Genomic DNA, 14,217 nt, shown 5'->3' with positions numbered 1-14,217 from the left:
TAGGAGCAAGGCGAGGAATTCTTCTACGAGTTTTTCCTTCCTCTTCCTATTTTTTATTGTTGGTTAGGACTTTTAGTATTGTAGTTTTACATATTATTATGAATAGCTAATTTGTTATTTAAGGTTTTGATAAAACCTTTTGTAGGATAAATTTTTATTATGTTTTTATATAATTGAGCCATAGTATAATCTCTATTTGTTCAACTATGTTCTAGTTGTAGTTAATTGATAGGATCCTCAATTAGCTGTGCCTATTTAGTATGTATTACTTGGGAGCGAGTGCATATTTAGGTAGTTGTTGAACAACATCACTCCCGACGTATGTGAGGAATCAATAACCAAGGATTTAAAGGTGGGATTAGGGATAACGAAACCTTGTGTGCGATCTAAATGAGCTGTAATTAAAGCCAGCTAGCGTAACTTGGGAGAGTATGTCTAGTAAATTGTCATAATTATTCGGGAGAGAATTATAACACGCAGTGCGCTCATGATCGGTAAAGAATTCTTAGGCGAAATTATAGAAGACATAGCGGGAAGAATTCCGACAATTGGGGAAATCATAACTCTAGACCTCCTTAATCTTTTCTCCAATATATAGTATCTTTAGTGTTAATTTATTATTTTAATTTGTTAGTTATTTAGTTAAAAACTAAAATCTAAATATCTTTAAGTTTGGAATTGCTCAAGCTTATTTTCTTAGCAATATTGAACAGTTGTAACTAAGCATTAGTTTTCTGTGGGATTCGACTTCGGACTTGTAAACCGGATTATATTTGCAACGACCGCTTAGTCTTTTTTATAAGGCATAGTTGGGCGTGATCAAATTTTGGCGTTGTTGCCGTGGAACTAACGGTGTAGTTGTAGGTTTACATATTGCTAGGTTTCAAGTTTGAACTTTTATTTTATTTTTTTTAGTATTTGATTTTTTTTATTTTTTTATTTTAGTTTTATTTGTTTATTTGAGAAACATGGCATCATGGAATTATGAGAATTTTGATGTTGGTAATTCTACTTTTAATCCTCCTTATGCATATTGTGAAGGAAACCACCCAAGGCAAAATTATCAAAATATTCCCGAGAGCGAGTTTTGTGCACCAACTCAATCTTATGTGTGGAATGTGTGTGATATGTGTGGTGGTCAAGATGGTCACTTTCACGGTTGTGCTTATATTTCTTACCTTCCCCTAACCCCTTACTTTGATGGTTCTTCTTTTCTGGTGAAGTTAATAGGAACAAAGAACCCAGGGAAGCTGACCTAAAGAAGATCGAAGATATGTTAAAGTGCATTTTGGAACAACATAGTAAATTACAACTGCAGATAGAAAGGCAGGAGGAAACTATTCACAACTTGAAAGTTCACATGAGTCAACTGGTTGAGTTTTTAATGCTCAACAAGCCAATATTGTGAATAGTATCAAAGAAAAGCATGAATTAGATACAAAAATTGAGGAGCTAGAGGAGAAGGCCAAAGTAAAACACCAACAATCAATCGAACTAGATTTTGAGAATGCCGATGTCGTAGAAGAGATACTAGAGTCAACCAAGGATATTGAGGATACATATTTTGTTGACTCTATTGTCATTTGTGTTGAGAATGTAGACAGTCCCAATGTTCATGTAGTTGAGCGCATTGGTCCACACTCCAAGCATTTTTTCATATGTTGTTTGGATGATGATATGGAAATAGAGTCGTCTGAGCCACTTGAGGAGTTAAGGAATGAGGAACAAGGTGCTTACATTCTGGAATTCTTCTTGCTGGAAAGTCGGGATTACACACCTCATCCAAAGGCCAAAAGTGCAGAACACTACATTATTTTATTGGGCCAGTCAGATTCGTTCTACCACCCCAGGAGCATGATCACAGAGCAGAATCAAAACTTGGGGTAGGAGCCATTGTGTTGTGTTTTGAAATAAAACAATATCTCTTGACTTTGTTATGCCTTGAGAATAGTGAGTACTTTGGTTGTGACGCTTAGGCTCAGTTTTTGACTCTTGTATAAGTACCTTAAATTATATGATTTTAACTTTGCTTAACTACTTTGGCTAGAGTGTCTTGATGAATCCAATCCTAAGTGAGTTATGTGCCATGTGTGTGTAAGGTTTTGCGTTATTCAGTGCATTGCATTTGATGTCTAGAACTTGCCCCGTGCGTTTGCAAAGCGAAATAGTCGTTTTGTTCAGTCTTGGAAGTGATATCGGCGTTTCTTTGTTGAACCAGATATGTATATTTTACCCGCCTAATTGTTATGTATCATAGTTAACCCTTTTGAGCTTGTAATCCTGTTTCTTTGGCAACCACATTACAAGCCTTACCCATTTGTTTGAATTAACCATCTTTTTGAACCTTTTCACCTCTCATGAGCACTTGAATTGTTATGAACTTTGTAAAAGTTAAAGTGTGGGGTGGTTGGTTTGGCTTTTGAGTGGAACTAATGAAATAAGAAGAAAGGTGCATTGTTTTAAAAAAAGTAATAGCCACTTGAATTGAAAAAGAAAGAAAAGAAAAAAATAGTTGTATTGTTGTGAAGAATATTCCTTGTGGTGGTGACTTTTGATGTAATTGTACTTAAAGAAGTATGGAGTTAATATACATTGATGTGAAGGTGGAGTTTTGGTTTGATATAAGTGGGGTTTTAAATGTTAAATGTATGTATTAAAGTGCTTAGGAAGGTGTAGTCACTCTTATATCTAAATGTATTCTACCCATCCCTCAGCCTACATTACAACCAAATAAAGTCCTACTTGATCCTAGACTGAATAAGCTCGATTAGTAGAGTAGTACACTACGGGCAAGCCTATGGTGCATCTTTTGTGGCATATGAATGTTGTTTCTGAGAGTGAGTGAATTCTTTCTATCTTGAGTTCCTAATGGTTCTTAACTTTTATATTGTGTGGAACTACTCTCTTTTATTGTGTGAAGGCACTTGATTCATGAAGGAAAGGTAATATCAGTGACCTCTATGTTAGAATAAGTGGGTGAGTTGTGAATAATGCGTGGCTTGTGAGTCAAATCTTGAAGTGAAGATGTTACGCTTTTGTGTTTATTCAATTTTAAATATTCTTGGTGCGATGAGTTAGGAAAATTGCTTTAAAAGGTCGTGTCTATATAAAATGTAGTTTGATTGCTCGAGGACGAGCAATTATTTAAGTGAGGGGTGTTGATGATAGGCTATAATTGCGTATTTTAGTCGCTTATTACACTCTAATTTACTGCACTTTAATTGAGTTTGAGCTTTAATCGCTAGTGTTTTGCACTAATTATGTGTTTTATGCCTTGTAGGAGTGATTTTCAGCTATGTAGATATTATGAAATGAATTCAAGTGATTTGGAGCATTGAAGTCTAAGTAAAAGCCCAAGAAATTAACCCGGGATTGTGTTGGGGGATCAACATATGATAGTTATAAACGAAACGAAGAATCGAGCGGGCATACGGTGCATTGTCTAGTAAAATACAAATAACTTTTCACTCAAACTCCGTTTGAGCTCCACAATATATCGTTGGAAAGCTATTTGAAAGGACTACAACTTTCATGTTTTGTATTTTCGCAAATTCCCACTACCGTGGTGCGTGGTGCGGCACGCAGTGCGCCGCGCCTGTGGAAATTTCCTCCAGCCTGTCAGAATCAGCAATCTGAACTTTCCCACTGCGGCATCGCATGATGCGGCGCGGTAGTGCAAATTTTACAGAGTGGTTGTCCTATTTCGAGCAGGAGAAGGTATTTTCGTCTGGGCTCGACCCTACTTGGTATAAATACATGTAAAAATACTATTTTGAGGAGGTTGGACATACTTTTGACACAGATTCGACCTAAGGAGGTAGAGACACAATAGGAGCAAGGCGAGGAATTCTTCTACGAGTTTTTCCTTCCTCTTCCTATTTTTCACTGTTGGTTATGACTTTTAGTATTGTAGTTTTACATACTATTATGAATAGCTAATTTGTTATCTAGGGTTTTGATGGAACCTTTTGCAGGATAAATTCTTGTTATGTTTTTATATAATTGAGCCGTAGTATAATTTCTATTTGTTCAACTACATTCTAGTTGTAGTTAATTGATAGGATCCTCAATTAGCTGTGCCTATTTAGTATGTATTACTCGGGAGAGAGTGCACATTTAGGTAGTTGTTGAACAACATCACTCCCGATGTATGTGATGAATCAATAACGAAGGGTTTAAAGGTGGGATTAGGGATAACGAAACCTTGTGTGCGATCTAAGTGAGATGTAATTAAAGCCAACTAGCGTAACTCGGGAGAGTATGTCTAGTAAATTGTCGTAATTACTCGGGAGAGAATTACAACACGCAGAGCGCTCATGATCGGTAGAGAATACTTAGGCGAAATTATAGAAGACATAGCAGGAAGGATTCCAACAATTGGGGAAATCATAACTCTAGACCTCCTTAATTTTTTCTCCAACCTGTAGTATCTTTAGTGTTAATTTATTATTTTAATTTGTTAGTCAGTTAGTTAAAAACTAAAATCTAAATATCTATAAGTTAGGAATTGTTCAAGCTTGTTTTCTTAGCAATATTGAACAGTTGTAGCTAAGTCTTAGTTTTCTGTAGGATTCGACTCCGGACTTGTAAATCGGATTATATTTTCAACGACCGCTTAATCTTTTTTATAAGGTATAGTTGGGCGTGATCAAATACATCGAGATACATTGAAATACAATAATATAAAAAAAGGTAACAGACTCTTCAAGTTGCTCAGCCCCAAACTCCGTCGTCTTTGTTCAAGAATAACCCTAATGTCGTCTCGTCGATAGCAGATTTCGAACCTCCATTATCAGCCCCCAATTTACCCTATAAAAATTATCAACCAAAATTGTACTGTGCAAATACTATAAAGATTGGTGGGGGACATGAGAGTGGTCACGTTTCAGGAGGGACATTAGGATATGGGCGGCCAATCGGAGCTCTGAATCAGAGGAACGAACCACCGATTTGATGGCTTTGAGAAGGCAGGGATCCACCATTTTTTCTCTTTCTTCGTCCATCAGGGTTACCTATTTCATGGGTTATCTCCTCTGAATCCACTTTTGTTTTCCAGGGTATTTGGAGATGAAAAATTCCATCGACTTGGAGATGAATCGGTAAAGAATCATGGTTGTATTCATGGAGAAAGACTGGCGTTGAGAGAGAGAGGGTGGAGAAAAATCTGAAAGAATGACAGAGAAAAATAATACAAAGCGTATTTTATGGCTTAAGGGTAGGAGTTGACCATAAATAGATATTTGACTATAAAAATCAAAAGGTAGCTATGGAATATAATTTTTTAAAAGGGTATTTATTTAAAATAAATAAGATACCAACATTTGCAATAGGAGGTAAAAATTCCTTTAAATTTTAATTAAAATGTATACCATAATCTAAAAGGGGTTTTGATTTCTGTTATCTTCTTCTTCTTCATAATAGAAGAGCCTTAACGAAGCGAACTGCATTTATACTTGTTTCAACTCCATACATAAGATTTGAAGTCCGGCTTTGGCAGATTAGAAATTTTAAATCCGCATGTATGAAGTTGATTCTAGAACTCCTAATATTAAGAAGTGAATTTTATAGATTTACCCACAAAAAAATAAAAAATTACTCTTGCTTACCCATTAGTTTTTTTACCCACCAAATTAATTACCCTTCCTATCCATTGCAGTTTTTGCAGGTAAGTGTTTCTTTCTTCTTCTTTTTTTCTCCTTTTTTTTCTTTTTTTTTTCCTTTTTCTGTTCATATTTTTTTTTTCCAGGCTCATATTATTTTTTATTTTCTTTATTCACCATAATCTGCTTTTATACTTAATTTGGCTCGTTTCTTTTCATTGTTTTATTTTTATTTTTCTTTTTCTTTCCTTTTGTTTATTTTGTTAAGTTCACGTTCCTTTTCTAACTTCGTTGAACATTTTTTTAATTTTTTTTCCATTATTATTTTATATCTTCCAACAACTACTTCTTATACAATGAATATTATTTCATGGAGCTCCATCAAAAAATTCATTTAAGAAAATATTTGCAAGGACCTAGTTGGAAAAAATATTATTTTAAAATGACTTATTTAATTACGATATATTTTTATATTATATTGTATACTATAACAGTATAATATTACTATAACCATGACTTTAACTTTGCACAACAACATATAGATACTTCAACAAATAGCAGTCGAAGTATACTATTATGGTATATTGTATACTATTACAACATATTGTTGCAGTATATTGCATATTATTACAATTTACCATTACAGTATACTCCTACATTATATTGTATGTTGTAACTGTCACGACCTAGTGGTATATTGTTACATAACTGTGTTTTTCTTTAATTATTTCAATATACTATTGTAGAATATTATATACTACAATAGTATACTATTGAAGTATAGCTATATACTCCTACAACATATTGTATACCATAGCAATATATTTTTGGGTAACTGTGTTCTCCAATTTTCAACTGAAAAATTTGATCTCAATCACCTCAAATCAGCTCCAAATGCGATCAAATTTCAGTACGAGCTTCCAGAAGGCATTATAAGCAATATTCAATAACACTCACTTTGAATCAAATAAGAAAATTAATTCAAAAGCTTCAAACCCAACAATGGTGGATATTCAAATACACATAAAAATTCAGACCCGTGAAGCTTACTTGAAGGTACTATAAACAATATTTTATAGCACCCCCATTAAATCAAATAATAAATCCTCATAATAAAATTTCAAATTCAAGAGCTTCAAGTTCAACAATGGTGGATCTTCATACACACACAAAAATCAAATATCGGAAACTTAATATATAACCACCATAACATGAGTTCAGAAATACAAATAAATATACAAAAAGGAATATACCAATATAGATAGAGAATTTTGGAGTGAAACTCATATATACAATAATATGAAAACTTGTCTTTTAAACTTTATATAAAAAATTCTAAGAAAAAAAGAGTAAATGCATGAGTTTATACTGAATTTTCATCATCCACTAAAAAGACTAAGTTATGGGTATTTTTTAAAAAGGGAAAGGAACGTTTGGGGGGTGTGACTTTGCTTGTTTAGAGAAAATGAAAAGGGAAAGGGGATTCGGTAGGCGGGTAAATAGTTTAGACCGTATAGGTAGGAAAAGTAAATCCTTTGGGCTTGGGTATTAAAGGGTAAATAGTTTGAGTTTAATGAGTATAAAGTAAGATTTTGCCTTTTAAGAACTTTATAAATTGTGGTTATTTTTTAAATAGGAGTCCTAAAACGGCTATTTATACAGTTGGGGAGAAATTAAAAAATAGCCAGATTTACAAGTGGTCATTCAAAAATAGCCACAGTTTCAAAAGTAATCGAAATTCAGCCACTTTTCATGTAAAGATAAAGCTGAACGAAAATACTGTTCAAAATCCGGAAAAATACTCCAGTATAATATACTGGTCCAGCATAATATACTGGAACTTTCCGCGTGTTGGAGTTCCAGCATAATATGCTGGAAGTTCATACATAGGTGCACCGATCTCCAGCATATTATGCTGGAATTTTCTGTGTTGAAGCAAACTAGTGTCTATTTTTCAATGACTTTGCAAACTCTAGCTATTTTTAAATGACCAATCCAAAAAATGGCTAGCCCGTGCTATTTTTACGTAAAGTTGTACATCCCCCCCCCCCAGTAACCCCCCCCCCCCCCCCCCCCGCCCCGCATTTGTTGAAGTTTTCTGAAAAATGAGTTTACAAACTTATAGTAGTTTTTTGAGTTTTCAAAAGAATTCTATTTGTTTGAGCTGTTTTTTTTGTAAGAAATATTTTTTCAGCTGAAGATTTTCAAACTCCATGCTTCAATTTTTTCAAACGCTCAAAACGTAAGAACTCCCCTCTATTTTGGACCATATATGAGATGAAAAGATTACATAAAATTAAAGCTGAAAAACTATTTTTAGAAGTTAATTGTATGTAGACCTGAATTTCACTTAGAAAATAGTTTATGGCATGTGAATGACAACTATTATTTCACTTGGAAAAACCCTGCAAACCAGCTTTTCAGTATTTCTCTCTAGTTCATATGTTGAAATTCAATATTGACATCAAATACTAATATTAACTCATTCACAAAAGGAATTATAAGAAAAAAGTTTATTTGTTATACACGTAACGTAGGCTTAAGTATTGGTTTTGATCTTGATATATCAGCTTATTGTAATAAATTCAGTTTATAAGTAAGTTTGTATTTAAATTGTGACGTTTTAAAATCTTACTTTTTATCCAAATTGATACTTATTCATTTTATATTATTTTCGGATGGTGTCACCTGCAGATTCTTTCAAAATCCAAATACATGCTACACGGCCTAAAAAGGACAATAAATGGCTTTTACGATGTGATTTTGAAGAAAAAGTTCCTTTGTTGTATTACATATAGTAGTATAATTTTTCCTATAGATTTTTTTTTTTTGGTATTTACATGTAGTATGTTTGGACAAAAATTAATACTAATGGTTAGATGTACTGTGTACACTATATAATGTAATGGTACCAGACCAATAAGGGTTGCAGTGAAGTGGTAAGTACTCCTTCGTCCTTAATTAGAGGTCTCGAATTCGAGCCCTGGTATAGAGTCGTCCTTGTTAGGGAGCACTTTACTCCCAATGTGGGACTTCTCGGCGCAAATCCAGATTTAGTCGGACTCCAATACGGATACCGAACACCAAAAACAAAAAAAAATGTAATGGTACCAGATGCAACAAGACACACTCACTTTATATAATTAAGTTTTAAACATTTAGGCATATGATATGTATTACTATTAGATTTAACTATAATTATCACAAAATTATAGTAGTGTTGTAATATTTTATAATGTTGAACTCACCATTGAATAACCATAATAAAAGATTGTTAAATATGAAGAAGTCAAAGGGGGTTGTGTTGTATCATCCACCAAATCCCATACCCTTGTGACCTTCACGTACCTCTTCTCCTTCTTTCTCTCCATTGTTATATTATTAGTCATTTTAATTTTCACAATTTTCGGATCACCACATTACACTTTCCTTTTCTACACCTCAGCTTTCTAAAACAAACCTCCCAATTCTTTCTCCATATTTCTCTCTTATTTTCTTGTTGTCTTTTTCTTCTTAACACTATTATCCCTTTTTCTTGGTATTTGTTTTCTTGGAATTCTTTTTTTTTTTTTGTTCATTTTCACTCATCCTAAACCATTTTTTTAATGACCCCATTTTCTTGTTTTTTCAAATAAAAGAAGAGATTCTTTTTTTGGAGTCTCTTATTCATGTGGCTTTTCTAGTTCTGTTCTTTTCTTGATATTATATTCTCATCATTTGAACAAGACTAGTAGTAGCCCATTTTTCTCTTTTCTTTGTCAAGAATTGTAATTAAAAGTAGCAACATGGATTCTGATAAGGAGGGTACTAAAGGGGGAACAAAAACTCCAATTGCTGATTCTGATTCTGAGATTGAACATGAGCATGTTGGTGAGAAAAATGTAAGCAGACAAATGAGTGAGAGTTCCCTTTACACTACTGAGGATGAGGAAGAAGATGAAACTAATAATAAGATTGAGTTGGGTCCACAATGCACTCTCAAAGAACAATTTGAAAAGGATAAGGTGCTTTTTTCTGCCTTTTTCCATTTTTTCCCATCTAAAGATTACATTTTTCTAATTTTTTTGGGGATAATTACCTTAGCATAAAAGCAACCACTAATTCTTGCATTAGGGTAGGCTGTTTATATCACAACTCCTAGGGTCGTTTGGTTGGGAAACAATTTATCCACCCTTCCAGGGATTAAAAAAAAAACACTACAATGCTGGGATTTGTTATACCACGATTTTATCTCAACCAAAAGTAGGATAATTAATTATCCTTTATCCCTCGTACCAAACGATTCCTTAGGGTGCAGTCTTCCCTAAATGTGGGATGATTGTATACCGGGCTGCCCTTTTAATTACCTTATTGGGTCGTCCTCCTCCAAATAATAGATGATAAACATATATGTTTTGTCTATCCTTCTTAGACCCACTTGTGAGACTTTACTGAGTCGTTGTTATTGTTGTAAACGTATATGTTTTGTAATTAAGAATAAGTATAAATATACATATAATACACATATTATATACAGTGTATACATTTTGTATATGTTGGTTAGCATCTGTAATTAATTTCGGCCAACGGGGTCAAAAATGAAGAAAAAAAAGGTCCTTTTTTGGTTAATGTGTGGTTATGCTTGTGCAACTTTTGGCATTTTAGGATGATGAGAGTTTGAGAAGGTGGAAAGAGCAGCTTCTTGGAAGTGTGGATATCAATTCTGTTGGAGGTAACCATTCTTTTGTTTCAAGATTTGCTGCATGTCCTTTTGTGGAATTTCCTATAGCCTATGTTGCACGAACTCTCCAAAAATGCTACTACACTCGTGCCGAATCCCAAAATACACACCTTTGTTGGATCCGACACGCATCTGACTGCATTTTTGGAGAGTCCGAGCAAACATAACCCATAACAGAAAAGGGTAATCCACATATAGAAATTAAGGTTACATTTTAAACACAATATCCTGAACTAGCCTTTGAAATCTGAGAATCTCTTGCTTTTCTTGTTTATGCTGTGTATGGCTATTTCTCGTAATAACTGACAGCTTGATATAACATATTGTATGATATGGTTTTTTCATATGTCCAGAAAATAGATTGAAGTTTAAGTTAGATTTATGTGATCCATGGAATGCTAGCTTCTGTAATGGTCCTCTTCTTTTTCCTGCATTTTATCGCGCATAAAGCATGATAAAAATATAACCATTGAGTTTCTCTTGCTTGATTGCATTTTGGAATATGTTTAGTATGAGAACGAAACAGATCTAAATAAAGCGAAATGGTTGCAGTTGATCTGTAGAGCCGACCCAAAATATTTTGATAATGGGGCTTAGTTGATCAATTGATTGATTTGATCGCATTTTGGGCTATCATATTAAACAACAAATTGTGTTGACTTCATATTTTTCCCATTCCTAGTTTGTTCTTCTAGGATTTAAAGCTCTGGATTCAGATCCTTCTTGTGAAATGTCTGCTAGTTTTTTGTTAAGTTTTAAAGTTACGCATTGTCTTCACCTATTCCTATAAGGTATATGTACATGCATAAGAAACTAAAAGGATTTCCTAGATTCTGTTTCATTGGAATATTTATATTTGGACTAATCAGCTGGTAAATGTTTTCGTTAGTACCTTAAGAATATGTTATATTTGAATGAGGACTTCTATTTAGCTGAGGGTCTATCAAAAATAACCTCTGCCCTCCCATGGTAGTGTTAAGGTTGCGTACATCCTACCCTCCCCCGACCCCACTTGTGGGAATCTACTGGGTTTGTTCTTGTTGTTGAATCGACGACTTCCATATTGATAATATACAATGTTATACAATAAGACATATGATTACATTGATAGTTCCCAGAGCATATTGTCTGAGCTTTTCCGTCTGAAAATCACTTTGTAAAAGATTCAACATTGCTCTCATTAGTAATACTCAATTTTCTTCAGTGACACCTGAGAATGTTTCTGTGGCATTTTGAGGTTAATAAAATCTTGATGACCCCTCATGTAAGATGCATTTCGACGGAAAATTCTGACATTTTTTCCCACTGCTTTAAAATTGTAGAATCCCTGGATCCAGACGTGAAGATCTTGAGCCTTGAAATTAAGTCTCCTGGTAGACCTGATATTGTTCTCCCAATCCCCGAGGACGGGAAACCCCACAGCCCATGGTTTACACTGAAGGAAGGGAGCAAATACAGCCTAAAATTCTCATTTCAAGTCAGCAATAATATAGTGACCGGGCTCAAATACACGAACACAGTTTGGAAAACTGGTATCAAAGGTACTATACTTTTGCTGTCTCTATCTCACGTTGAATGTGCCGCTAAAGGCATCTACTTATGATGTATCTGATGAAATGTCTTTCCTTTTTCACAAATCTAATTTCAGTGGACAGCACGAAGCAAATGATCGGGGCCTTTAGTCCTCAGTTGGAGCCTTATACACATGAAATGCCGGAGGATACTACCCCTTCTGGCATGTTTGCAAGAGGATCTTACTCAGCAAGGACAAAGGTGATTATCTTCTGCATTACATGCTCTCGGCATACTCTTTGTCTACTATTTGACTTGGTCCTCTTAATATATATGCTAGACAGTGGCGGAGCTAGGAATTTCAATAAGGGCATCAAAATATAAAAAATAAACAGACGAAGAAAATATAGGGAGTCAACATATAATATATATACATAAAAAAAATAACCTAGCTAAACAGTATAATTTTCCGGCGAAGGGGTGTCAACTGACACCCTTTAGCATAAGGTAGCTCTGCCATTGATGCCAGAACTGAAAATCTTCTGTTATTGTCCATGTCCTTGGTTACTGGACAATCAGGAAATTTATCACTTAATGAATTTGGTGAATGTTATGTTCTTCAGTACTATGGACTGACTGAGACTGCAGTTGTTTGCATGTTGTTCTCTAACTTTAGAGTTTAACTTCTATACACTGGCAATATACGTAAAATTTTACACTGTTATGTTACCTAAATGATAACTACACATAACCATAAAAATCGGGAATCGTAACCTGGAAAATAAGACAGGTTACATGCTCCAACAAGTAAAAATTTTAGTGTATAAAGTTAAATCTCTAACTTTATTCCTAACTTTATCCCATATTGTTGTTTCCTCTTCATTTTTGTTCTATGCATATTAATTAAATTTTTTCCTCTTTTACTTGTTTCAGTTCCTTGATGATGATAACAAGTGCTATTTGGAGATCAACTACACATTTGAAATCAAGAAAGAATGGCAGGCAACATAAATAAAAGAGTTGCTTGAATTGTTTCTCAACCAAAACTATTCTTGTTTTCATTCTTCATCATTTTTGTCCGTCTTGTCCTATGGTTTTTGAGAAGAGGAAAAAAAAAAGAACATTCTGCTGCAATTGATTTATTCAATGATGTGGAGGATTTAACTTAGCAGTTAGGTTCTTACTTATTGAGTATCATTGAATAAAGTTGAGCTTTGTCTATGACTGATTAACAATGAGTTCTCTCTCTCTCTCTCTCTCTTTTCAAGTGGATATTTGTCTTTGGTTTTTTTAATTTAATGTCCAGAAACTGAGCTATCTTGAGAATCCAAGAAAGGGATTCAACTTCAGTCGGAAAGTTATACTGTGTAAAAAAGGGCAGCCCGGTGCACTAAGCTCCCGCTATGCGCTGAGTCCGAGGAAGGGCTGGACCACAAGGGTCTATCGTATGCAGTATTACCTTGCATTTCTGTAAGAGGTTGTTTCCATAGCTCGAACCCGTGACCTCCTGATCACATACTGTAAATCGGATAAAAATTTAATCTTTTTTCATATATTCAATGGTGAACAGAGGTGAATTCTGATATGTTGGGTACTCTAGTATTTGACCAATCGGAGCATTGTCACATACAATTTTCTTAGTAACAAATCCTCATTGCCTTCCCTCCAAATATGTCTCGATTTCACACCTCCGAACTCCAATCCCTTCTCATAAGCTCTCCGATTCGCATGATACCATTGAAATGTGGATCCTGAGGCTCCGTCACTGTGCAACTTCTGTATAAAAACCAGAGAGTCCGTCTCAACTTGAATGAGTCTACAACGTCCATCTCCCCAGAAGCCTGTAGTTTGGCTAAAAACAAATAATCAGAAGAAAACAACGGCGCAAAATACACATCAGGAACTTGCAAAGCCAAAATAACAGGAAAAAAATATGTTCACCGTCGGCAATACACACTTGATAATACTCCGACCATAAATCAAAATTTCTCGGGACCTTTTACTTTTTCTCTATCACATGGGAATTTGAATTAATTCATGTATATCTACTTCTATCCATGTGGGGAGGAAAAAATGTCTGTATCAGCTATAAAATTTATTTTGTACAGGGTGTGTGTGTTGGGGGTGGGGGACTATGAAGTTGGCATCAATACAGTGTCAATCAAGGTGAAATCTTGAATGTCAAAAGTATCATATAACAGAGCCAGTGTTTCCTGCAATGGATAAATTTGAAGGAGCCAGCAGTCAAAATGATTATTTACTTCTGTCTGGGATTGCCTTTCACTTCAGTCCATCACCAGGATTCTTGTGGATTTATGATGAATCCTCACAATTTTACTTTTTCTTTCTTCTGATATTTTCCTTTAGAACTTTCTAAAAGATGGA

The 14,217-nt window shown here is 34.5% G+C and overlaps 1 protein-coding gene across 1 annotated transcript; it reads left to right on the top strand.

Annotated features, from left to right (window-relative positions):
* The first annotated feature begins 9,131 nt into the window (after positions 1 to 9,131).
* Positions 9,132 to 13,053, top strand: LOC107771039 (rho GDP-dissociation inhibitor 1-like). The gene is made up of 5 exons (XM_016590370.2): positions 9,132 to 9,604; positions 10,245 to 10,311; positions 11,643 to 11,861; positions 11,969 to 12,093; positions 12,766 to 13,053. Exons 1-5 carry the CDS (start codon positions 9,386 to 9,388, stop codon positions 12,841 to 12,843), a joined length of 708 nt encoding a protein of 235 aa, XP_016445856.1. The 5' UTR covers positions 9,132 to 9,385; the 3' UTR covers positions 12,844 to 13,053.
* The last annotated feature ends 1,164 nt before the right edge of the window (positions 13,054 to 14,217 follow it).

This window comes from Nicotiana tabacum, chromosome 11, assembly GCF_000715075.1.
Source record: "Nicotiana tabacum cultivar K326 chromosome 11, ASM71507v2, whole genome shotgun sequence".
In the NCBI taxonomy this organism is placed as follows: Eukaryota; Viridiplantae; Streptophyta; class Magnoliopsida; order Solanales; family Solanaceae; genus Nicotiana; species Nicotiana tabacum.
The sequence above is the reverse complement of the archived record's forward strand: the minus strand, read 5'-3'. Positions and strand labels throughout refer to the sequence as shown.

Coding starts and splice junctions, on each gene's coding strand:
- LOC107771039 (XM_016590370.2), top strand. CDS start 9,386: ATGGATTCTGATAAGGAGGGTACTAAAGGGGGAACAAAAACTCCAATT. Junction 10,312..11,642: donor GGATATCAATTCTGTTGGAG/GTAACCATTCTT, acceptor TTAAAATTGTAG/AATCCCTGGATCCAGACGTG. Junction 11,862..11,968: donor TTGGAAAACTGGTATCAAAG/GTACTATACTTT, acceptor ATCTAATTTCAG/TGGACAGCACGAAGCAAATG.